The sequence below is a fragment of the Dioscorea cayenensis genome, chromosome 14, assembly GCF_009730915.1.
Source record: "Dioscorea cayenensis subsp. rotundata cultivar TDr96_F1 chromosome 14, TDr96_F1_v2_PseudoChromosome.rev07_lg8_w22 25.fasta, whole genome shotgun sequence".
NCBI lineage: Eukaryota > Viridiplantae > Streptophyta > Magnoliopsida > Dioscoreales > Dioscoreaceae > Dioscorea > Dioscorea cayenensis.
Window position 1 is genome coordinate 16,429,011 of NC_052484.1, and position 26,079 is coordinate 16,455,089.

At 32.4% G+C, this 26,079-nt stretch overlaps 4 protein-coding genes across 8 annotated transcripts; 2 read left to right on the top strand and 2 right to left on the bottom strand.

Annotated features, from left to right (window-relative positions):
- Positions 1-557: 557 nt before the first annotated feature.
- On the top strand, positions 558-2,803 carry LOC120276184. Its single transcript, XM_039282909.1, has 3 exons — positions 558-990; positions 1,210-2,623; positions 2,701-2,803. Exons 1-3 carry the CDS (start codon positions 558-560, stop codon positions 2,801-2,803), a joined length of 1,950 nt encoding a protein of 649 aa, XP_039138843.1.
- An 8,226-nt stretch (positions 2,804-11,029) lies between these two features.
- On the top strand, positions 11,030-13,335 carry LOC120275125 (ABC transporter G family member 5). The gene is given in 2 exon segments (XM_039281626.1): positions 11,030-12,435; positions 12,438-13,335. Coding segments are annotated over 2 exon segments (1,902 nt in total). The 5' UTR covers positions 11,030-11,135; the 3' UTR covers positions 13,040-13,335.
- A 467-nt stretch (positions 13,336-13,802) lies between these two features.
- On the bottom strand, positions 13,803-19,770 carry LOC120275086 (ras-related protein RABC1). 2 transcript variants are annotated; one of them, XM_039281581.1, is made up of 7 exons: positions 19,643-19,770; positions 19,390-19,535; positions 16,891-16,959; positions 15,762-15,827; positions 14,613-14,734; positions 14,262-14,390; positions 13,803-14,080 (listed from the first exon to the last, which is right to left on the bottom strand). In XM_039281581.1, the coding sequence occupies exons 2-7, from the start codon at positions 19,523-19,525 to the stop codon at positions 13,970-13,972; spliced, it is 633 nt and encodes a 210-aa protein (XP_039137515.1). In that variant the 5' UTR covers positions 19,526-19,535; positions 19,643-19,770; the 3' UTR covers positions 13,803-13,969. The 2 variants fall into 2 exon arrangements, with proteins under 2 accessions (XP_039137515.1, XP_039137514.1); XM_039281580.1 differs by having other exon boundaries at positions 19,390-19,549; positions 19,641-19,770.
- A 1,658-nt stretch (positions 19,771-21,428) lies between these two features.
- On the bottom strand, positions 21,429-25,192 carry LOC120275165 (probable polygalacturonase). Of its 4 annotated transcripts, XM_039281670.1 has the most exons (6): positions 24,770-25,192; positions 23,578-23,698; positions 22,689-22,763; positions 22,370-22,544; positions 22,200-22,270; positions 21,429-22,118 (listed from the first exon to the last, which is right to left on the bottom strand). In XM_039281670.1, the coding sequence occupies exons 1-6, from the start codon at positions 25,184-25,186 to the stop codon at positions 21,484-21,486; spliced, it is 1,494 nt and encodes a 497-aa protein (XP_039137604.1). In that variant the 5' UTR covers positions 25,187-25,192; the 3' UTR covers positions 21,429-21,483. The 4 variants fall into 4 exon arrangements, with proteins under 4 accessions (XP_039137604.1, XP_039137607.1, XP_039137605.1 ...); XM_039281673.1 differs by lacking the exon at positions 22,689-22,763 and having other exon boundaries at positions 22,370-22,539; positions 23,588-23,698; XM_039281671.1 differs by lacking the exon at positions 22,689-22,763.
- Between the last annotated feature and the right edge of the window lie 887 nt (positions 25,193-26,079).

A 26,079-nucleotide genomic window follows, 5' to 3' on the forward strand; every position in this document is an offset into this window, starting at 1 on the left:
CCTTAATTTTAAATTCTTGAAAAACTATTATATCGTAGTGATTTAATGGAATAAAGTTATTATCTATTTACTAATTTGAAAGCGATTATAACATCATGACAAGGTTCCTTTGTTTTAAATTCTTGAAAAGCTATTATATCTTAGTGATTTAATTTCTTTTTTCTGCATGAAATTATTAACATGTGGGTGTTTCATGTATTACCAATAAGTATGTTTGCCAACATAGACTAAAAACCTTGATATTACATGCTCATTCTTAATCTCTGTAAAATAAAGTTTAAAAAGAAGTAATGTTTATAACTTACAGGAAACCAACGACAACAATACTGATAATAAGAAGCATTGTAGAAATTGAAATGACTCTTGATAAGTCTTGGATGAATCTTCCTACCAGATCATGCATAGAGTATTTTAATGGTGTTGAAAAATTTCTTGATTATGCATTTGATCATGTGAAAGATGAAGACATGAAAATTAATTGTCCTTGTGTGGACTGTTGCAATAGATATCGACTAATTAGAGAAGAAGTCCACATCCATTTATTATATAGAGGAATTATGCGGAATTATAACTTTTGGTATTTGCACGGAGAAGAAGATAGTGATGGCGAAGACGGTGATAAGTTGGTTTATGAGGAAGAAGTACATGAGATGGATATGAAAAAAGTTGATGATATGGTTGATATGATTGCAGATGTCTATCCCCATATAGCAAATGAAAGAGAACACAATCCTAATAACCCTCAAGAGCCAAATGAAGATGCAAAAAAAATTTTCAAATTATTGGATGATGCTAAACAACCTTTATTTCCTGGTTGTGACAAGTATTCTATCTTATCCTTTGTGGTGAAATTAATGCATATCAAGTGTATGAATGCTTGGAGTAATAATTCATTTAACATGTTGTTGACATTGTTGAAGGATGCATTTCCTATGTGTAAAACAATGCCAAATTCAAACTATGAAGCAAAGAAAATGGTCAGTGATCTTGGTTTGCATTATGAAAAAATTGATGCATGTCAAAATGATTGTATTATCTACTACAAAGAGCATTCAGATGCAACTCAATGTCCGGTTTGTGGTCTTTCAAGATGGAAATCAAATGAAACAGTGATATAAAAGAAAAGAAAAAAATTGCCAATAAAGTACTAAGATATTTTCCTATTACACCAAGATTACAAAGACTTTTTATATATGTCTCCAAAAACAGCTAAAGATATGAGGTGGCATAGTGAAAAACGCAAAAATGATAGAGTCCTACGTCATCCAGCAGATGCAGAGTCTTGGAGAAATTTTGACAATATTTATAATCATTTTACTTGTGATCCTCGAAATGTAAGGCTTGGTTTAGCTACTGATGGATTCAATCCTTTTGGGAATATGAATATTGCGTACAACATTTGGCCGGTTATTTTGTTTCCTTATAATCTTCCGCCATGGATGTGCATGAAAGAGTCATATTCATTTGTAACTTTATTGATTCCAGGACCTAGAGGCCCAGGAAATGACATTGATGTATACATGAGGCCATTGATTGATGAATTGAAAATTCTTTGGGAATCCGGGGTGGATACTTATGATGCTTCAATGAAAGAGAATTTTCAAATGAGGTCAGCACTAATGTGGACTATAAATGATTTTCCTGCATATGGCTATGTTTCTGGTTGGAGTACTCAAGGAAAGCTCGCTTGTCCTTGCTGTAATAATAAGACATGCCATTATCATTTGCGGAATGGGGCCAAAACTTGTTACATGGGGCATCGTCGATTTTTACCACTAAATCATAAATGGCGAGAACAAGCAGCACAATTTGATGGTACAAAAGAAAGAAGAGCTTCACCAAAACAGCTAAGTGGTGATGATGTTCTTAACCAACTTCGTCTTTTGAAGCAAATGGAGTTTGGGAAAACAGGGAAAAAGCAAAAACTTCTTGGCCAGGGAATTGATCATAATTGGAAAAAACATAGTATTTTTTTCAATTTACCCTATTGGCATAACCAAATGTTGCGTCATAACTTGGATGTGATGCATATTGAAAAAAATGTATTTGACAATATTATTGGAACATTGATGAATATTGAGGGTAAAACAAAAGATTCATTGAAGGCTCGTCTAGATTTACAGGAGATGGGCATTCGACAACCACTCCATCCGAAAGAAGTTAATGGAAGGATATTGCTACCTGCTGCTTGTTATATGTTGTCAAATGATGAGAAGAGAGCTTTATGTCAATGGTTACAACAAATTAAATTTCCTGATGGCTACTCAGCAAATTTGTCAAGGTGTGTAAATGTTAAAGATAACAGAATATCTGGAATGAAAACACATGATTGCCATGTGTTTTTGGAGAGGCTACTGCCATTAGCTGTACGAGATCTATTACCTCGACCAGTTTCTGATGCTTTGACAGAACTAAGTATGTTTTTTAAAGCTTTGTGTTCTAAAATTTTAAGATCAGAAGATTTGGATCGACTTCAAGAACAAATTGCACGTATTCTTTGTAAGTTAGAAAAAATATTTCCACCATCTTTCTTTGATATTATGGTACATTTACCTATTCATTTAGCTTGGGAAGCTAAAGTTGGTGGCCCAGTCAACTATAGATGGATGTATTCTATTGAAAGGTAAATGTCAAAATAATTGCTTATTACTTAATCCCTTTGTTGCTTTTGAAGGATTTATAACAAGTCCTCTTGTGTAGATATATGCATAAACTTAAGGGGTATGTTCGTAATAAATCACGGCCAGAAGGATCCATTGCTGAAGGTTACCTAGCTGATGAGTGTTTGACATTTTGTTCTTGATACTTGCATGGAATTGAAACAAAATTCAATCGTCCAGAAAGAAATTATGATGGAGATTCAAGATGAGTATCATCTATGTCAATTTTCTGTGGACTTGGACAACCTTTTGGGAAACTGAAGATGCAAGAGTTGAGTAATGGCTTTTTAAATGCGGCTATTATTTATGTCCTTCAAAACTGTGAAGATGCTGAATCATTTATCAGGTAAAAGTACTCATTTAAATAATTAATTATAGTGCAAACATTTAATCAAATTATTGTTAAAATCTCTCCTTGATTTTTATAGTGAACATAAGAGCATCCTATCTAAAACTGGAGTTAGGAATATTGATGAGATTCACAAACGTGAATTCCCTTCTTGGTTTGAAAAAAGAGTAAGTTAATTATTTCATTGTAATATATTGTTTACTAATTGATTATGCTAAAAATTAATACAAGTGTTTCGAATTTTGGTATATTATGCAGATAATTGATGCATATAATGGAAATGTTGAAGAAAAGGACATAAATATGCTTGCTTTGGCACGGGCCCCTGAACAAAGAGTAAATTGTTATCCAGGCTACTATATCAATGGATTTAGGCTCCACACAAGAGATCGTGATGTAAATAAAAGAACCCAAAATAGTGGAGTTATGGTTAAAGGGGAAGGAAATAATGGAGAGCTGTCATATTACGGAGTTATAGTGGACATAATTGAACTTCGTTATACTGGAGGGAATAAAATCACACTATTTAGATGTGATTGGTATGATACTCTTCGGGAGGGTGTTGGTTATAAAAAAGATCATCATGGAATTGTTAGTGTTAACATGAAAAGGAAACTGCATAAGAATGAACCATTTGTTCTTGCATCTCAAGTCACTCAAGTTTATTATATTAAATGCTTGAAAGATCCTACTTGGGCTACAGTAATCGAGGCAAAGCCAAGAAATCTTTATGAAATGCCAGAAAATGAAGATGAACCATACCAAGAAGACTATATAGTTCATGATATAAATTTATTATAAAAAAGAGTTAATAATAAATTATTATAAAAAAGAGTTAATAATAAATTATTTCTAAATGAGTTTTTGATAGAAAAATTGAATTATACTAAAATTTATATTTTTTTAGATTAAGGTATACAAATAAATTGTTTAAATTTATTGTAAATAATTATAAATATAAAATTTATTTATTTTATTTATATATAATTCCGGGTGGACTGGGTCAGGTCCGGACCTGAAACATCATGGTTGAAGCTCGGCCCATTTTTAAATGAGCTCTTTTTTTTTGTCCAAAACCCAACAATGGGTCTAATATTTTTGTCCAAACCTTCTTATATTTCAAGTGGACCTTCAAATTTGGATGGATAACTCAACCTTTGGACATGTATAGTTATATCCATTCTCATAGAGGATAAATTTTAAAAATAAATAACTAATCCAAGAAAAATTTATAGATTATAGTTCTACCCTATAAAAATAGTTTCACGTATTCAAATTCAAATCATATATACAGTGTGTGAGCCCCACCCCTTAATCAAATCCTAGCCATTGCTTTTATCTCTTAATCCTAGCCGTTGGTTTTACTTTCAATCTTAGCCATTGATTTTCTTTTTTGTTTAGTTTCAAAACCCTAGCCGTCTCTTCAAATTTTTTCGGTTTTAGATCATAGGGGGGAAAAAGAGAGAGAGAGAGAGACTTGCGTCGTCTCTTTCTCTTCCTTTTTGCGGGTGGTGTCGCGACGAGGACGGGAGAAGGGTCTCATCGTCACGGATGTCATTTCACTGTTATTGTTGAGGTAAGGTTATGAGTTTTTGTTATTGCTCTTTCTTATGCTTGTTTGTGACATGTTACTAGTTAGGGTTAGGGTTTGGTGAGAATTGATTTGATTTTAGTTTGAGGATAAAATTCAGAAAGTCTCTGTTAGCACAGTAGAGCTCTCTAATTTATTTCGAAGATATAGAGATGTAATTTGGAAGAGATCAGAATAGAAAAATTGTAGATCGAGATCTTGTTTAGCTTGCTACGAAATTTCAGAATTTTTGGAGTAGTATCCTGAAAATTATAAATTTTTAGACGCAGGTGACGCGGACAGGATTTCTGTTCAGCCCTTGAACAGTTTTTGATTATTTTCGTAATTGTAAGTTCTGTTTTATATTTATATTTATATAAGAAAGTTATATAAGACGATGTTATATTTGTCTCTGCAAAATTTCAGAATTTTTAGACATGTAAATTGTGAGATATGAGCAGATTTCTATAGGTGTGCTCAATACTATTTCTGCAGAGAACATTATGATTGCTTAGACAATTTGATGGTCTGGTAAATGGAATTTGGAGAAGAGTAACATAACAAAGTTATATATTTTGATGTTTCCTAATTACCTGAAAATTTTCAGATTTTATGCATATGTAGTTTGTGAGATATATCCCTATTGGTATAAGTGTCTCAGATGAAGATGCCTAGTTTTCTCATAAGTTTGAAATTTTTGATTTGGGTTAGAATTTGCAAAGCTACGCTGATTTTAATCTTAAGGTTTGTAGGTGAGTTGGTTATTGGTCTTGACCTTGGTAATTTTGTTAGTGTTTGATTTGTTTTTTTGCATTCGTGTAAATTTTTAGAATTTGTTTACTTGTAATTCGATGGGTTATTCCCAAATTAGGACTTCCCGAGAAATACTCGATTGGTGTAAGAATTCAAAAAAATCCGGTTGTTAATCGGGTAAGTATCCTACATATAAATCATATTATATGTATATACTCTAGTTTTTCCGAACATCCGAAAATTTTTGAGAAAAAAATAATGATTTTTATGTATTTATTTATATTTTTGAATTATTTATTTATTATTATTTTTTTGGAATTATTTTTAAATTATTTTTAAAAGTTCCGAGTTAATGATATTTTTATTTTTGGATTAGAATTAATTGAAAGTTTTAAATATTTTATTTACATTTGGATTACTTAATTTTTTTGAATTCCGGATATTTATTTACTTTTCCGATTAATTACTATTGTGTTTTTTTCTTTATTATCTATTCATGTTTTGGATTCTATTAAGCTGGATTATTTTTGATATGATAAAAAAATGGGATCATGTGATCTGCAAATTACTTGCATTTTGCCCAGTATGAATTTTTGATAGTTTATTGTTTTTGTGATCATTAAATATTTTTGACAAAGTACTCGTAGTCCCCAAACTAACTTTGCAATAACCCTCATCATCTGGGGGTTAAACACGCCAGTGTCGACATGTACTCGATATAGAAACTATAGTTTCCCACCGCTTTCGTCGGTGAAGAATAACGACCTCGATAATTCGCTCGGGTCACTGAGGGTAAACTTATGAGTTCTAATATTACGGCTCGGGTCATGAGGGATAAATATATGAGATCCGTTATTTTTGTTTTGACAATAGTTGTTTTGGGGGACCTATATGCTTGGTTTTTGACATCCGTGTTTATTTGAAATAAATTTGATTTTTCGATTTTTGATTTTTGATAATTTATGATTTTTTTGTAAATGATCCCTATAATTTTTTTAGTGAGTGCTTACTGGGCTGTCAAGCTCATAATCTGTTGTTAATTTTTTTTTCAGGTTTTGAGGCCTTGTATGCCTACTTGGTTTCGGCCTTTCTAGGTGTACGGCCGTTTGTCGGCGTCCCTGGTCCATAGAGCTGGGTTCGGGGCGTGACACAACGCATAAAATGACACAATATTTTATATGGTCCAGTAAATTTAGCCTAGATAGATATAATTACTCCAAACACCTATGCCAAAAATAATCTCGAAGGAGTACTATATATCATTTAATCCCAGTCGAAGACAAATATAAACGTAAATTTATGTTGATTTTCACCTATAGGCCCAAGCTTTTCACAATCACAACATATAGATTTATTGTTTTTTTCCTTTTCTTTTTTAACCTGTTATATAGATATTAAGTTGGATTATGTGCCAAATGCTTTAAATTCAAACCTTATAAAAAAGAAGAATAAATATGACAGGTCATGCTTGAAATTAAAAGAAAAAAAAATAAAACAAATATTTCCCATAGACTTTGGCAGAAAACAGCACAGCTGCATGGTCTGCATGCATGGAATCACAAGAACCGTCACTGAAAAATCACACTCTTGGATTTATTTGTTTCTCAGATTGGGCACTTAGTGTGACAACTAGATTTTTTGGTTAGTTTATCAATTTGAATTTTAATCTTGTTCATGAGCCAAACCATGTGGTTATGAATTGAACTCCATGTGATCCAAGAGAACTTAGCCAAGAATAAGCCAAATTAGTATCTTGTTTTAAGTTTAGTAGAAGAATAAAATGTTACATGAGACATGACTAGTGATAATAGAGTACTTTGTATACTGCCCAATTTCTTGGAGACTGTGAATGAAGATACAAGTGAACATTGTCTTCAAGTGCAAATATTTATCAAGTAAATCTTGTCCCTCTTGGTTGATCAAGTAGGTGCATTGTTTGGTTGGTTGTATGCATTATATTTACTCTTTGTTTATGTTTATTTTGCCACTTGCATGAAAGAAAATGTATCCATTATTTGTGCAATTATGGCATGTACATGCACTGGATAATGGTTCATATAATACCTTTTATTTATTTTTTAATGTTTTAACTATTAACTGTATAATCCATTTCATGACAAGTTTTATGGTTTTATTTGATTAAAAACACTGTATTTTTTAGATTTTAAGTTAGATTTACAACATCATGAATTTTTTTATTCAATATATATTTAACTATTTAGTTCATCCATTGTAAACCAATTATATAACACACAGTTTTAGGGGCATCAAATAAACTAATAATATTGTTATGATATTTAATGATAAGGGTATATGTTTAAGAATCTTTGGGCGATGAAGCATTGCAGGTTTAGGAATTTTATATATAGGTGCAATATGAAGGAAAAGTTTTTTTTTTTTTTTGAAAATATGTTTTATATTGTTGGAGATCGATGATGCATTGTGAAAATAAATGCTTCTTCTCATTGTTAATGTGATGGAAAATTGTAATGTAGTGATAATGGTCAAAGCTAAGGTATATAGATGGTGACACACTTTGATTAAGAAATAATAGAGTAGTATTAATACCCTAATCACAAGTGGCTTCATTATTGACCATGTACAAAATAATCAACCAAGAAATCAATCAAAGACCTTTTGGCTTAATGAGTGAGTGCAAGATGATCTTTATGATCTAGTGGGTTTTTTTTACTAGATAGAAAAATATATCAAAAATAAATTGTTAGATTTATGAAAAAGAATTAAACTAAAATTTAAAAATATATATATTTTTAAATAATATATACATAAGTATTGAAATTGAATTGATTATTATTATTACATTATGATTAATATAAATAAAATTTAAAGAGAGAATCAGTATCCAAATCTGATGCTACTTAGACCTAGAGTTGTTTTGACAAATATTTTATCATTGAGACAAAATAAATAAATAAATCAATCAAAAACTTATTTGGAAAACAGGCATTCCATATTTGATGGATTAATTAGGTTGTCTTTAAGCATTTGATCCCATGCAACCATGCAAGAATCATTAAGGTCCACTCCCAATTATATGCACAATAAATAATACACACTAGCTATATTAATCTTTTCTTCAAAGTTTAGCGATAATCTTATCCTTGTTTTAAAAAATATTTTGATTTAATTTATGGATTTTCTATTCCCTAACTAGTCTTATTTATCAATATAATAATTTAATATCATAAAAAAACACATGATTTTACAGACAAATATAAAATATTTGAGTGCATAAATTTACGAATTACTTGAAGTTTTATGATATATTCTATCATAGTTTTAAACCTTATCCATATAACAATGCATCATACAAAAATAATAATTATAATAATTATATAAATAATGTATAATCTATTACATACATTTGCGAAGTACATGAAAAGTTTTATCCTATATTCTACCGTAGTTTCAAACCTCATGCACAATGCATCATATAATAATAATAATAATAATATTATTATTATTATTATATATAAAATATGCATTATAAAATATAAATTTATTTTATAAATATTATATAATTATATGATAATGCTATATGTTTAGAGATTCACATTATATCAAGAACATATTATCTATTTTCTATTCGGTGTTAAATAATAAAATATACTTTATTGCTCTTGATGATGTTGAGGTTGATGTGTGTCTATATATATATTAACAATGATACAATACTACATCATATGAAGAATCAAGATACCTAATATATCAGTTTTACACTCAATATCAGAATAAATAAATTTTTTTAATATACACTATAATTTGTATGAAAGGAACAGGTATGAAAGAAATCCCACATATTTACCACAAAATCCATTGACTTTGTGCCTCACATCCGACACACTGGAGGTTATTTTTGGTAATTTACTCTGAAAAGTACATTTAAAAAATAATAATAAATAAATAACAAAAAAATGGACGGCTGATATAACACATAGAGTATTTGTCGTGTAGGTGATGAACGGCTGAGATTAAGTGGCTGGGGGTTAAAAAGAAGGGAAGTGTCGTATAAGATGTCCTGGTTCACGGGCTCCAGTGTAGTGCGTTGTGGTGGGCCCCTATCTTTGCAAACTTCCGAGAGTTCACGGGCTGAATCGGGGTTCGTTATTTAATTTTAAATATTTGCGGGGGTACGGATGCAAACAACGTCTAGTGCGCTCAGATGATTGACACGTCATCAATTTTTTTACAAATAGGAAGGGTCCCCACCCACTCATTCGTTGCTCACGCCACTCACAAGTCACACCACACATTTGGAAAAATCATTATTATTATAATTATTATTTATTTATGAAAAAATTTGGGAAATAAATAGTGATTTTCTATTAAAAATTATAAAGTTTAAAATGAGTTATTTGATATTGTTAAAAAAAAAAGTTACCAAAAATTTTTTGGTCCAATAGCACTGTCTCTTAAGTTCAAAATGCGTCAGTTAGACGTGATGCCACAAGTTAAATAATCAATTTCTAATGATATGTATAATGTTGACACGTACTTGTTTATATGGTAAAAAAAATAATATATATATATATATAATAATATGAAAAATAAAACATAATTGAAAAATAAACATTTTATACATGAGATTATCAAAGGGAAAAAAATCATTAACATACGTAATAAATATGAATTACAACAATATGAAACAATAAAATTATTTTCAATTTGGGAGGTTGAGAATAAATCTATTTTTTTATTTTTTAAATAAATAAATAAATAAATAAATAATAAAAAGCCAAGTGGACCTAAATTAAAGAAGAGCCACAAAAGGTTTCACTCTCATGTGACTCACTAGAATCTAATAGAAATGGGGCCTCACAGTGGCCCTTGAAATGTAAGGGATGTACCTCCCTGCTTATATCTATCTTCAACCTTCAACATTTACATCCCTAAAATACCCCTATTCACACATCAAATTTACATTAAGGTCCTTTCATTTTATCCATTTTTTTGTCTAATATTTTGACAATGACAAATATGCTAAGAGATTGGAAGCGAATATCACGACAATGACTTTCAGAGGTAAGAAAGAAGCGTAAGTAGATTTATTTGTAAATTTTAAAATAATTTTCAATCTATTTATTTTACAAGTATGTACATGAAAACTGACAAATTACAGAAAATATCACAGAAATTTTATATTTATCTATTTAATTTTTCCTATAATATCCACATTCATCATTGGAGGATTCTAGAGAACTCTAGTATTATTGTCCTATTCCGTATTTTCTTTCTTGTTTGAACTAATTATCTTATATTCTCTATTAATATATATTCTTTTTTATATTAAATTAAAGTATGGCATATATATCCACATTTATATATAAAAAAATCATATAAATGGAATTAAAAAAAACATAATTAATATTATTTTTTTCATATTTACTAAATATAAAAGAGCACTAATACAATATTAAAATTTAAGTTTAATCATTAATTAAACCCTTTGCAAACTACTTAAGATAATATATGCTTTGTTTACAATAAATATTTTCTTGTTTATTTTACATTAAAAAAAACAAAAAATAAGATCCCAAGAGTGCTAATAAACTGAAAACAAAAGGTCAAAATAGTCAAGAACTAGTGACATACAACATTCACGTGCCCTGTTCTCAATCCCCCCCACACACACACACTCCAATCAAACAAACAAAGCAAAAGAAAAAAAAAATTCAAAGTATTCTTTCTTCTTCTTCTCATAATAACACACAACAAAGAAAGAAAGAAAGAGAAAGAGAGAAAGAAGCAATAGAGCACTCAAACCATACCTTCTTCTCTACCAATGAAGAAGTCTCAAACGTATGAGATTGAAACCAAAGCACTCTCCTACAAAATCCAAACCATTACTACAAAACCATGGACGAAGAGCAACAAAAAAACAACAATTCAAGAAGAAGGAATCCATGCAAACCATGCACAACCATCATCACACAAACATCTCTTGAAAAACATCACCTTCAAAGCCAAACCATGGGAACTCCTCGCCATTGTAGGTCCAAGTGGCGCAGGGAAATCCACTCTCCTTGAAATCCTCGCCGGAAAACTCAATCCCCGGTCACCATCTCCATCCATCTTCGTCAACAAACTCCCCATCAACAAAGCTGGGTTCAAGAAGATCACAGGTTACGTCCCTCAAAATGATAAACTCTTTCCTCTTTTGACAGTCCGTGAAACACTCATGTTCACCGCCAAGCTCCGTCTTTCACTCCCATGCATAGACCTTGATCGTTTAGTAGAACACTTATTGGGTGAGCTTGGTTTAACTCATGTCGCTGACCTTCGTGTGGGTGATGGTAATAAAATGAGGGGAATCTCCGGTGGTGAACGCCGGAGAGTGTCGATAGCTGTTGAGGTTGTGCATGATCCTGGTGTTTTAATACTTGATGAACCAACATCCGGGCTTGATAGTAGTTCAGCACTGCAAATCGTCGACTTGCTTAAAAACATGGCCGAGATGAGAGGCCGGACGGTAATACTAAGCATTCACCAGCCAGGTTTCCGTATTGTTAAACTCTTCACCTCCATCCTCTTGCTCGCCGGCGGCTGTGTCTTGCACCATGGCACAGTCGATCAGCTTCTTCACAGTCTCACCACCTCAAACCTTCACCTTCCTTTGCATGTTAACGTTGTTGAGTTCGCTTTAGACTCCATCCAAACTCTCCAACAACAACAACAACAACAACAACATCAAATGGATCAAGAACTCAAAGAACAACAACAACAACAGCTAGCTGTGGTATCAGCACATAAAGGTCGGTGCACGCTCCGGCAACTCTTCTTCACTGATATTGAAGATGAACCTTTCAATAGTTTTCAAAATTCATATGGTAGTTACTATGCAAACTCTTGGATCAAAGAAACAGTGATACTCACTATCCGTTTCTCCAAAATGGTTTTCCGAACCAAAGAGCTTTTTGCATGTAGAACCATACAAATGCTTGTCTCCGGTCTCGTTCTCGGTTCAATATTCTTCAATCTATCCGATGATGCAGCCGGTGCAAAAGAACACGTTGGACTCTTTGCATTTATTCTTACATTCCTTCTCTCTTCCACCATTGAAGCACTACCAATCTTCTTGCAAGAGAGGAGATACTAATGAAGGAAACATCATGTGGGAGTTATAGAGTTTCTTCATACGTTGTGGCTAATGCACTGGTCTTCATACCATTTCTATTAGTGCTTGCTATTCTCTTTGCTTTGCCTCTTTACTTGATGGTTGGTCTAAACAAGAGTTTGAAGGCATTTGCTTATTTCTTGTTACTGATATGGTTGATACTATACACAGCCAACTCAGTGGTGGTGTGTTTCAGTGCATTGGCTCCGAATTTTATTGTGGGGAATTCGGTGATATCTGGAGTTTTAGGATCATTCTTTTTGTTCTCTGGGTATTTTATAAGGAAGACAGAGATGCCAGGGTATTGGGTGTTCATGCATTATGTTTCATTGTTTAAGTATCCTTTTGAAGGGTTGTTGGTGAATGAGTTTGAAGGGAAGTGCTTGGAGTTGAAGTATGGAGTTTGTTTGATGAGTGGGAGTGATGTGCTGAGAGAGGAAGGGTTGGGGGAGGAGAGCAAGTGGAGTAATGTGTTGGTCATGCTCAGCTATATCTTGGCTTACAGGTTCTGTTCTTATCTCATTCTTAGATGCAAGTCTTCTTCTTTTACACATAAGGGTGGCATCAAGTGACTTCTTTCTATAACTTTGTTTTGCTTTCATCCTTGCAATTTTTTATTTTATTTTATTTTTTTTTGGGTCTACCGTCTATCTCTCTGTGTTTCTTCACTCTTTATTTTTCTTTCTGTTAATAAAAAGGAGGGGGATTTTTTTTTTTCTTTTTCTGGGAATTTTTAGGCAAATGTAATTTTGATGTGAAGTAGTTTGTTGATTGAGTTTGAATTTAATTTGTTCTTTGATTGGGTTTGGGGTAGCAGAAATGAATAATCTGATTTTTTTGAATAGGAATTCTGTGGGGGTTTCTTTGTTTTTTTGCGGAATTACTTTGAAATGCTTTATTTTTAGTATTAATGTATTATTATCACTTTGTGAAGTAATTATTAGTCCTTGTTTCAAGCTGGCAAAGCAGTGGAAGGATTCTGTTGTCATGACCGCTCAATTTGATGTGATATTGTTTGTGTCGCCAATTTAATGGAATTTTTTTATTTGGTGGTAGGTTCAACATGCCTTTCTTTTCCAGAATGAACTCGGATTGTTGGGTTAATTCAATATGAACTTACTTTTAATTTTTTTAATCAATTTTTTTAAATCAACTTTTTCCAAGAAAACAGGTGTTTAAATTGTTTTTGTCATTTTATTCAAGTAACCAAATATGAGCATTAACACAAAAAGAAAAAAAAAACAAAAGAGAGCATAATTAATAGCTTACAAAGTGACATCGAAGACATTTATGAAAGATTTTACATAACCATGGTATAAAAATATAGTGAAAAGATCCTTGATGCAATGAGTACTGTTCTCATGTGAATAGTGTACACGAAATGAAAAAAAGGAAAACAAGGGTTTACCACCCCAAACACTGCTGTATCAGCAACAGCCTATCAATGCAGCCCTGAGAATTACCACCAAATTTGCCATATCAAGGTGAACAACAAACATGAATCAACAGCAGCTACTAGTTGACGCATCGGCAGCTGCCGGCGGCTTCTGTTTAAATATATTCTTCTTCAACCCTGAAGATCCCTCCGCCAAGAGACTCGGCGTGTCCAAGATCTGCGCATTTGACATAAGAAAAAAATCACATGTTTTGGTTTCGGTCTTTCATGGTAATACACTGTAAAAAGTTGCTAGATAATAATGCATAACTTGCTGCATTTCATCCCATAAACATTGACATGGTGTTAAAGACAATTGATAACTAAAGCATCAAGTCTATGTATATATATATATATACCTTCAAGACGAGCTCTTCAAAGCATTGCTCCACGTTCACTCGTGTTTTTGCACTGCATTCTAGAAACAAACATCCATATTGCCTCGCAAAGTCGATGCCCTCTTTCTTAGTAACAACTCTCTCACTTTCCTGAAAATAGATTGATTCTTTATCATCACATTTCTTAATGGAGGATGGTATAAAGATGATGCATCAATAACTAGACAACAAGTACAAGAAGCATAATTTCACGATGTAAAGACATGTATCTCGAATGGCAGATGACTGCCAACATCATTGAGCCAATTATTTTGTAAGATGACCAGCTGAGCAAAAGAAAAGAAGTTGGTGAGTGATGGGCTCCATTATTACCTTATCAACTTTGTTCCCGACCAGCATCTTGATGCAGTCTTGATTAGTTGAATACAAATCTATCTCTTTAGCCCATACATCAGAAAGATTTGTAAATGTGTCCCTTCGTGTGACATCATAAACTGTATTCAGAAGACAAGAAATAAAAATGAAATCAACCGGTTAAATTTGAGAATTTGGAAGATAAAGAGTAATGAGATCCAGCAGAAACCAGACTATAATCTGGAAAGTTGAAGCATAGTAGCTCAAGATGATGGCCACTTTTTCAACATAAGAAAGGAGAGCAAAAATGTAAATATGTGAATATAGCTTTTCAAACATATTATGAACCTTGACAAATTTTTTATTTTTACTAGGAAGGTGAATTCACTGAGTATAAGGTTCTACCATTAACTGCATACTCAAATGTAAATTCTGCATATCTAGCAATTTTATACAAGTAATCAGGTTGAAAACAGTAAATATAAATTGTAGCAAGTCACATAATGCTATCATAGTTATGTGCTAAACCCTTGCAAACATCAGAATGCAAAGATGTATGCAAATTTAATTAAAAACAGTCATTGTTTTCCACCTCTCTAACTTATTTCATTCTTATTATGCTTAAACTTGAATCCCCAACCTTGATCCTTTTTCACTCCTCAAGAAATTCTGTTTCCTCTAGTCCATCTGAGGATGGAGATTTTCAGTCTACATTTTTTTCCCATTCTTGGTTCTTCCCTTCAGTAAAACTAATTCGAGTTACCAACCAAATGTACTGGAAGATCATCTGAACTGAAAGAAAATTAAGGCTTGAATTAGGCATCCATTGATTTATGGAATATACTAAGTTAACCTATGACCTTGTTGCCCCTTAATATACACAATTTTTTACATTACAGAAACCTACATGGAATAACATGAAATAATTCTGATTAATGGCTATGACTTCAACATTGGATGTTTTCAACAATGACATACTAACAAAGTTAGGTTGTTCAATTGGCTTATAACTAATAAAGCCTTTATAAAAGAAACATGAACAGTACCTTAGCTTACAAAGTAATAGCATAAAAAAGCTCAAAGGAATAGTGGGGAAAAAAATTGTGAAGGTCAATTAGTAAGCCACATCCATAAGGAAGAACCTAATCAGAGAACAGACTTGCTTACCCATTATGACGCCTTGTGCTCCTCTGTAGTATGAACTTGTCAAGGTTCTGAACCTCTCCTGCCCAGCTGCATGATTAAGTATCCTTTGCGTTAATCACTCATTTGTTTGAATGGCTTTCTACAGTATATGATAGCAGATAATAGACTAAGAAACAAATAACCCAAATAAATGTTCAATAGTTCTCTTTTTTAACAAAAATGTTCCCTCACAGAGGAGAGGAATTGAAACTTGCCACCCTCTCAAATTTAAAGGTAATTTGGGGAATCACGTGATAGCATATCAATTTGAGAGTGAAGATTGTATTATGAACATGTGAAGATTGGATTATGAAGACAGCCTATGATCTTTTCGTGGTTTGGGGACAGATAGCGGATAGTAAAGCTATAACCATGCTAATTTGAGAGTGAAGATTGTGTTCAAAACATGTGAAGATTGTACTATGATTACAGCCTATGATCTTTTCATGTTCTGGGGGCAGATAGCAGATAGTAAAGTTATAAAAGACAGGGCCCAATTATTCCATTCACCTTTATAAATGGCACATAAGAACATTAAAATGGCCAAAATCTTAGAAAACAAACAAGAATAACATTAAGTATAATAATAAGATAATAGTTGCCAATTGCAATACCTCAACATAATCAATGAGGACAGTCAGTATGGAATTTTACATACGTAAAACTGTTAAAGTTGTTGCTAGCTTTTAATGAACAAGCAAATGAACTTTTACTTACAAGATGTATCAAATGATAATCTGATGCAACTTGCAATGTCTTAGCACTGTCATATCCTAACTAATAAATCATTTTATAGCCAAAATTAAGTCCATTTTTGCCACTGTGATGGCAATTATAGGAATTTTAAACTCCCATAATATAGCCCTAAAACCACATATGGGATGTAGAAAACTTAATTCATCCAATCTACTAGGATATCAACCACCATTCACCCTTTATATTCATAGACTTGTGAATTCAAGGGAAAGACAAGACGTACACAGACAGTACTCCAAAAGAAATAAGAAAAACAAACTGACCATTGTTAGAACAGAATCTTCTAGCAATAAGCTCCATTAAATCAAAACAATGATCTGATAAGCACACAAGAAAAGAGAAAAAGAATAATCACCTGTATCCCAGATTGCTAGTTTTAGTCTTTTGCACCCCATTGTAACCATCTTTACCTTAAAATCAACACCTACATAGTACAGAAAAGGGAACATGTCAACACATCAAATCTATGAAAAGTAGCACTAAAGTAATTAGTCTTAAGTTAATTACATAGTTTAGACATATCCTTCAAGAATGCAGTAAGAATCAGAAATTAATCAGAAATAAAATTGTTACTTAGTATTTTAATGCACATCATTTTGACTTCATCCAAATTTCTCAAAAAATAATTATCAATTACACCAATTAATAAGGAAAAGATGGAAACTCCATGTAATGTCATTACATATATAATCAGCTGCCGAAATTTCATTAGGCGGCTGGCCATGCTTTACACGTAGGAATAGCCGTCAAAGGCATCAAAAGTTACACAAACCTACGAGATTATAATTCAATTTGTAGATGGTACTTTCAGGGCTACAGTCATAGATTCAATAAAGCAGAGGGAATGTAACATCAACTTGAAATGCACTTCAGTCAACTGCATATGTGCCAACACAAGTAGAGCAGGTTGCTTCCTTACACCAGCCACCATTGCAGGCCAGACGTGTTTGGGCCTAAATATGACCATGTGCCCACATACGAGCAAGCACATCAACCAACTAATCTTATCCATTAATTAGCTCAACTCAGCACAGGAATAGATTTTACTAACTCATGCAGAACTCCAGTAGTTGTATGTAGAAGGCTAAAGACAAAGGAAATCAAGGTCCAACCGTCCAAGATCTCAATATTGCATTTATACTACATAGTACATGTCATATTCTACAGATTTCTGACTTCATGACTTTAAGCAACTTCAATCTAATAATTCTAGAGATAATGAAAAACTTCAAAAGGTCCGGGCTTTTTAGCGATGGCAAACCAAGCTCTGTAAGGGCCAATACTGGCTTGTCTTGTGATAAAAATCAACACTAAAAAAGGTCACCATCATAACACACATATCAGGCTTTCTCTAAATAAATATGCATAGTTCCAAAATTTTCCACTCTAATTCTCTATTTTTATTCAATGATAATTTAGGGGATCATTGTGAACTTTATAATTACTAGTTGATTTTTAAAAATTTTAAGTTCAGAAGTGCGTACTGCATGTGGTGGTATTTGGTCCCTAGACCACATTAGCATTTATCAAATTAATTTTCTACCACTTTTATATATTGCTCAGTTTTACTTAAAGATTAAACATAACAAAAGTTGGTACCAATTCATAGCAATCACAAAGCTAGAAAAATGGTGCACTGATTTTGGATGAAATCCTTGAAGAACTTTAGATGCAAATTTTGAGGAACCACTAAAGAAAAATTACCAAAGCTTTTTTCCAAAAGCTTAGTTGTAAAATGGCATCTCAACTCACCTAATGAGTAACCAGAGTTTATTCTTAATAGGAGCCAGAGTAGAACAAAAGAATCAGTATTAATAGAAACAACCACCAAATTTTCAGACTCATGATCATAATAAGCATTTTATCAAAGAGTGTATATAATTAAAACTATTTATGTCCATTTTAAAGGGCATAATTTCCTAGAAAGGTCAAACAGATCCAGCCCCTCATAATCCTAGGCAAAGGAATATTCCAAAAGACCAGTATGGTAGATCAAGTGAAGAATTAGAATGTGATCTATTGCCAAGTAGAAACTTAAAAGGACAAAAAGACATGACGTAATAAAAATATAAGATGCAGAAAAAATGTATTCGATGCTCACTACCAGAGAAGCACCAAGTGAATCCTAAAGGAAGACTCCAATATTACCACATGGCAAAAAGAAGTGAGAGACTGAAACCACTGACATATTGAGTCTGTGGACCAAACCTCATTAAACAAATAAAAAATTAGATGAAAACTAATCTAAATTGAAGCTAGATGTGTAAGGGATATTCCAAGATATCAATTTGCAGCATCTCATACATTAATACATAAATACTTGAGAGTAACAAACCACTAAAAATGCAGATATGGTAATAACAACATGCAACCTCTCTCCCATTATTCAGTTTGGAACTTGGGAATCTCAAGCAAAGACAGAAAGGATCCAAGGAACTAAAAAATATTGACATACAACAACTATTCGGTGTGAATTATTGACTCCAAAAGGGATTTGGAAATCAAGATACCGACAAATCCACACCTTTCACTTTCTAATATCCTCACCACAGAATTGGTAGAAGACATCAGAAATCATTTGAGAAAGCCATCAAACACTGTAAAAGTATCAATCTCTAATATTGGATACGGCACCTAATTGACGATGAATATGGTTCAATTCCCAAAGAACCAAACAAATTAAACACATTCACAAACTTGAATCCACCCCTAAATCACCATATAACAATCACTAGTGCCAATAGCACAACGCATTGTTCAAAAACCACATGTTATCTCAAAACAATTCCCAATTCCCAATTAAACATACAAAATTACCTAAATAAATAAATAAATAACAAATTCAGACACGCACCGATGGTGGGCGAGAGATCTTCGAAAGAATCCGAGGTGAATCTCAGCAGCAAACTACTCTTCCCCACGCCCGAATCCCCAATCAACAGCAACTTGAACAAGTAATCAAACTCCGGCTGACTCGACGCCGAATCCATCGGATCACACCTTAAAAAAAAAACCTAAAATCAAAACAAAAAAACAAACATATATCAAATCAAGAAAAAAAAATAACGCCATTATGAAATCTAAATAGGAACAGGATTAGGGCATACCTTGAGGAGGCGAAGGAAGAGATCTAGGGTTTGAAATTGGAAGCTTTAATGGTTGGAAGTGAAGGGGGGGAGATGGAGGAGAGTAAAGAGAAAGGGATCGCGGGGAGACGAAGAAAACTCGAGGCGGTGACGGGGATGGAAAAAAGAAATATTTATATATATATATATTAGGATAAGTGGGAAACGGTAAAACGGTTTCGACTCCCGGGTAACTCTTTTTCCTAGTCAGAAAGGGACCAAAAAAAATGACCATAAGTTTGACCCTCAATCGGATAAGCATCCACCAACATTCAATAGGCAACAAATCAAATTAGTACACACAAATTTGACCGTGGTCATGAACTGAGAAATGTTAAGGGTTTTTTTTTCTTCGGCTGCCACGATGAGCAATTAGGTAGTTAAAAAAATAATAATAATAAGAAATAAATAGAGACGTGGTTAACTTCCACGGACGGAGTAAAAACATGGTGATATGGCACTGAGACTATTATTACATGACTACTATTCACATTTTCAAAAAATGTGTTTTTATTTATAATTAAAATCACTTTGTGAAAAATATTAATAGGACCAACTACTAATAATAGAGACATGGTTAATTTTCACATAGAGAGTAAAAGTAGGGCCGTGCATACATGGCCATATGACATTGAGACTATTTTTACATAATTACTATTCATACTTTGAGAAATATACTCTTATTTATAATTAAAATTTTTATCATTTTGTGAAAGATTCTAATAGGGACCGCCTACTAATAAATTGATGATTGATAAGGGTGATTATTTTTAAGGGCCATAATATCAGTTCTGAAAAGGTATTTCTAACATTTTGCTTAGCTCATAGAGATCAACCACCTCCACTGGAAAAATTTAAAATTTATTTTTGAATTTTTTTAATTTATAGTTTTAACTATTTAAAAACAAAAGCTTTGAGTAGCAGTTTTAAAAACAAAATTATTTTTGAATTTATAGATCTAATTGGTTCCATTTTAGATCAGTTCCAATTCCAAACCCGGTGATTTATATTTTGTAAATCTTGGAATGGGAACTGGACAGTAGCCTCAAGGTTCCAGTTCTGATGCAATCATGATTCTGTTTCAAATAATTCGGTTTCAATTAATTAAAATAAATTTAAAAATTAATATATTATATATATTATATAATTTTATTTAAAAAAATTAAAAATAAATTGAAACCAGTGGTTCAGTTCTTGTTTCTAAGAATTTTAATGTAACTTTAAAGGTTTTGATTCAAGGCTCTTGTATGGAACCTGAAATATTTTTTATATTTTGAAAAAAAATGATAAATATATTTCTTTTAAAAAATTATAAACACTTGTCTCCATACAAGAGATTTATTTTAATACCGCTAACTAGTGATTTTACCCTAAATAATTTTAATTTGGTTTTTTCTTTCTTTCAAAGGTTTGAACCAAACCAAAATCATATTTAGCTTTCATGCACAAATTTTGTATAAAGATGTTTTTAAAAAAATAATAATAAATAAATAATAGTTCTTTTTATTAAAAATAAACAATCAATATCTCATAATTGCCACGTTAATATCAAAATTATTAACACAAAATTTTACACCGTAAGTCACCCCACGTCATGAGTTAATAAACAAAAAAATACAAGAATTTTTTCTAAAAAAAAAATTTCCCATATGTAATGTTAACACCAAAAGTGTATTTCATATACCCATTAACTTTCCTATAAAAACAAAAAGAAAATTCTCTCTACATTTAACACTGTTACACATTCCTATAACTAGTCCTTAAAAATCAGACAAGAAGAACAACAACAAAAATTAACATTCTTCTCAATTTATAATCCTATTCTAAGTCTGTAAGCACCAAGAAGATGAGCTACTATTCCTAAACTCTTCACAAGGTAAAGGAAACACATCATAAGCTTCTCCACCAACATATTCACATTTCCATTTGGCCTTACTCCTTTCAACACTCAAATTCACATTTCTGAAACATATACCATCAAACATGGTACCTTCAATGCCTTCCAAAACTGGAGCTTTCTTTATGTCAACACCAATAATGTTAGCAATAACAATATTACTGATTCTCGGAAGAGCCTTAGGATCCCAATTTTCATCAGAATGATCGTTCGATCCCCTGCTAATTCTTATCGGTATCTTAATTCTCTCCATTGTCACATTACTTATTGTTATGTTGGTGATATATCCTCCTCGTCCTTGATCGGTCTTAAATCTTACTGCAGCTGCAGAATCCCAGACATGCAAGTCCTGCACCAAGATGTTTGATATGCCACCGGACATTTCACTTCCAATTCCAACTCCTGAACATGTTGGAGTTGTGCCAGACACTCTTCTAATTACAATGTTTGTGCTCGGCCGTGCCATTGCGATACCGTACTGGTCCCATCCACTCTTCACAGCAACTAAGTCATCGCCACTCTCTATGTAACAGTCTTCAATACATACAGTTGAGCTTGAATCTGTTAAACATTGAAGAAACTGAATGTATTAGAATTAACTCTCATGTGTAAACATGTTAAACATTTTGTGAGTATTTGTACCTGGGTCAATACCATCTGTGTTAGGAGAGTTGAGAGGAGCCAAAATTGTGACATTCTTCACCACTACATTGCTGAAGGAAAACAGAGTTCAAATTATATTTGGTAATGGTGCAATTCAAATTGGTATTACATAATTAAAGAAGATTTCGGGGAAATTTATGTTGTGGAACCTGCAATACACCGGATGGATTGTCCAAAAAGGAGAGTTCAGGAATGTGAGGTTGAAGATGAGAATATTTTTGGAGTTCATCAATTCAAGAAGGTGGCCTCTAGTGTACTTTAGAGTTCTGTTCCACCATAGGTCCCACCACATTCTCCCTTGACCATCGATGCTTCCATTCTGTCCTGTAAGCAAGTGGTAATTTTCAACAGTGTTTAAACCACAAAGTCATACAAATGAGCTTTATTTATAAATATATTAAAAAAAAAACACCACAATAAATTATCATGGTTTTATAGTCATATTAGTCGCTTAGGATGTTGATTCACCACCAATGTTGGTATAACCCAATAGTAAAGCACGGGAATCCCATGTAGATGGTCGGGAGTTTGATTTCTTCCCTCCTACATACATGGTGAATAGTGTGAATAATGATTTATCCACTTTATAGTAAAAAAATTTAATAATAATAATGTTCATTCACCACATAAAGAAAAGTGGAAACTCCATGACTTGTTGTTCATGCCAGCAATATCATCCACAGATAATGACATAAAAGGATTTCGTGACATGCCCATTGAATATAGTGGGACAAGATGGGCATCAACCAAATGGATAAGTTATGTAAGGGGATATGAAATGCCACACTAATTACTGTCTAAAATCTCAAGAAAAATCTAATCATGAAATGCCACACTAATTTATATTCTTCATCTAATCCAAAAAAAATTTTAATACATGTATAAAATAACTAAGTTGAAGGCCCCACCTGCACTCATAGACACTCTGGAAATTAAAACCAGCAAACCAATCACCTTGCTTTGATGTTTATGCAACAAAACATTTTTTTTTAAATGGGGATAAACCACATTCATGAAGAAAATAGAATTTCAGCACGGAGAATCGAAAGACACGAGTGCAAAAATAGCTTAAAAAAAAAGATGAGCCATCAAGCAGTGCTTCAAGAAAATTCAATATGCTGATAAAAAAACCAAGTCTTCCTTCTAGCATTAATAAGTCTAATTAGTTTTGTACAAGTCTAACAAATTTGAGACCCATAACAAAAGGTTTCTTCCTTACTTTTTTATAACAGGATAGGCCAAACCTCAATAGATAAGTCAAATGGCTCTTTAATGTCTAAACAAATCAAAGAAAATCAAGCAGGTGAACTAAGATACCTATACTTAATTAGTATATGAAAACAAAATAAAGACAAACCTGTGATTACCACATCGCTAAGGCCATTTCCATGAATGAGGCTTATGTGGCGGCTACCATTTCTCTCCCTCCCTCTCCCATAAGATGGCAATGGCTCAATCAACGGCCATTCTGTTGGATCCTGAAAAGCCAATATCATTTTAAAAGTATTTTTAACCTCATAATAGCCATACATAGTTGATCTTAAAAGATGAATGAAAGTCAGCTCTATATTGCAGTGTTTGCAAAAGCAATGTCGCAGAAATCCCTGTTCCATAGTTGATGACATAGTACTATTTCTATTATTTATTTCAACAACCAGTTCTGACTTTTAATTTTCAATTATACATGGAAGAATCTTAGATACATTAATACCTCTGTCTATGATTATCAAATTAGTGATAAGGTCAGAAAACAATGTAAGTTCATAAGGAAAATTGGCATAATACTGTTCAATAATTGTTGTATAATAGAACTCAGAAAAATGAAAACAAAAATACTACAACAACACAGTATGTATTTATTATTCGAAATACATAAACAACAAACTAGTAGCTGATAAAAACTAAACAAATTATACAAGGTAACCCCTAAAAGCTTAATTTAATGAACTTAAGGATCAATAGTTCACAAATCCATAAATTTGAAGAAATTCTCTTAGTACGAATTCAATACCATTCTTGCATCTAAGAAAAGAAAGTATTAAAATTAAAATAAAAAAAAAGGAATTTTCATCAATATGATTCAATGATTTCTTCATTCATTCATCTAATTCCATTCATCCAAATCAAACACTCTGAATCTCAAAAGCAACCATTTGAGATGAAAACAAAAAAATACTAGAACTACAAACTACGTATGTATTTCTTACAAATACATAAACAAAAAACTATCCGATTACGAAAACCAAACATATCATACAACAACGGCAGCCCCCAAATGTTTAATTTGATAAACATAAGAATCAATAGTCCAGAAAGCCATAAATTTGAAGAAATTCAATTAATCACACATTCAATCCCCAATCTTGCACTTAAAAAAAAAAATGGAAATTCAATATGTTCCAATGATTTCCTTATTCATATAATTTCATTCACTCAAATCAAACACTCTGAATTTCAAAAAATCATCATCATCATCAACAACAACAACAGAGCATCAATAAATAAAACCTAATCTAATTCACCAATGAAATCCAAAAGAGAAATCAAACCTGAGAACCCAAAATCACAGCACCCTCTTCCAAGAAAAGCGTGAAGTTACTAGTGAGATTGAAGCTCCCCGTCAGCCATCTCCCATGAGGAACAGTGAGTTGAGACCCACCCTTCTCTCCAAACTCTTTCAATCTCTCCACGGCTTTCCTGAACGCCAAGGTATTCGATGTATTCCCATCGCCAACACCCCCAAAATCTCGTATTGATGCCACCACAGCCCGCGGCGGCGATGGTTGGTAAAAGCCCAAGCAGCCGGTTTGTACCACCGGGACAGCAACCGGCACAGCGTCAGGCCTCGCCGGAGAGGTCTGTGGCCACGTAGAGACGGTGAGGAGAGTCATGGCGGCGAGAAGGATCGCCCATGAGGGTCTCCTTCGGAGCAAAGCCAACGCCTTGCTCGCTCGCCATGGCTCCATGTGTTCCATAAGAGCTTCACAAGCTCTCTGATACGCTGATTCTTATGCTCCTCCGTCGGACCACGTTAAAGAGCACTTTTACGCATAACACCCCCTAAGTTTTCATAATTTTGTGAATGTTATTTGAAATTTTTCATTGTTAAATCCTTTGCAAATTATTTTAATTATTTATACAAAGGATGCTCATGTAGATATTAGTAATAATAATTTTTTATTACTCTGAGATAAATTATTATCATTTTATAAATTTATATTTATTATGTTATTGGCATGAAATGCCAACTCCCTTTTTAATTAATCTTTTATTTAAATTTGTTAATAAATAAAAAAATTAGTATAATTATTGATCCTAGTAGTTATAAAGATGATTTTAAATATAAACTTAAATATATAAAATTATTTTTTATTTTTTATTTTTTATAAAATGGACAAGTTACATACACTTTTTATTACCTCGCCTCAAAAATGCATTGGATAAAATTGAATCATTTACCATTCGGTTATTACTACTGCAGTGACTATACAATTAATTATAATAAATTGTAAAAGTAATATATATATAGAGTAATATTTTATAAAATCAATTCTAATAAGTTTGAATCTCACTAAAACTGGAGTTTTTCAAAAAAAAAATAAAAATAAAAATAAAAATAAAAATAAATTTTGTTGGTTATATTAAAGTAAATTCACAAACATGTTCCTGTCGTTTTTAAAATTAGTACCAAAAAAATAAATTAAAGGAAACAATGATTAACAAACAAGCCCTAAAAATTTTTATTTTATTTTATTTTGCACTTACACCCCTGACTTTTATTCTTAAACATAAGCTACCTCTCATTTTTATTTTTAACTTTTTTTATGAACTACATTGTCACAGTCTATTTTGTTAGGAT

Coding starts and splice junctions, on each gene's coding strand:
- LOC120276184 (XM_039282909.1), top strand. CDS start 558: ATGCGGAATTATAACTTTTGGTATTTGCACGGAGAAGAAGATAGTGAT. Junction 991..1,209: donor GAAAATGGTCAGTGATCTTG/GTTTGCATTATG, acceptor CTCCAAAAACAG/CTAAAGATATGAGGTGGCAT. Junction 2,624..2,700: donor TGGATGTATTCTATTGAAAG/GTAAATGTCAAA, acceptor CCTCTTGTGTAG/ATATATGCATAAACTTAAGG.
- LOC120275086 (XM_039281581.1), bottom strand. CDS start 19,525: ATGGATTCGGCGTCGAGTCAGCCGGAGTTTGATTACTTGTTCAAGTTG. Junction 16,960..19,389: donor AGATCTCTCGCCCACCATCG/GTGCGTGTCTGA, acceptor TGTACTATGTAG/GTGTTGATTTTAAGGTAAAG. Junction 15,828..16,890: donor ACTAGCAATCTGGGATACAG/GTGATTATTCTT, acceptor TTAATCATGCAG/CTGGGCAGGAGAGGTTCAGA.
- LOC120275165 (XM_039281670.1), bottom strand. CDS start 25,186: ATGGAGCCATGGCGAGCGAGCAAGGCGTTGGCTTTGCTCCGAAGGAGA. Junction 22,764..23,577: donor TAGCGATGTGGTAATCACAG/GTTTGTCTTTAT, acceptor CCATGTATGTAG/GAGGGAAGAAATCAAACTCC. Junction 22,119..22,199: donor CACAGATGGTATTGACCCAG/GTACAAATACTC, acceptor AATGTTTAACAG/ATTCAAGCTCAACTGTATGT.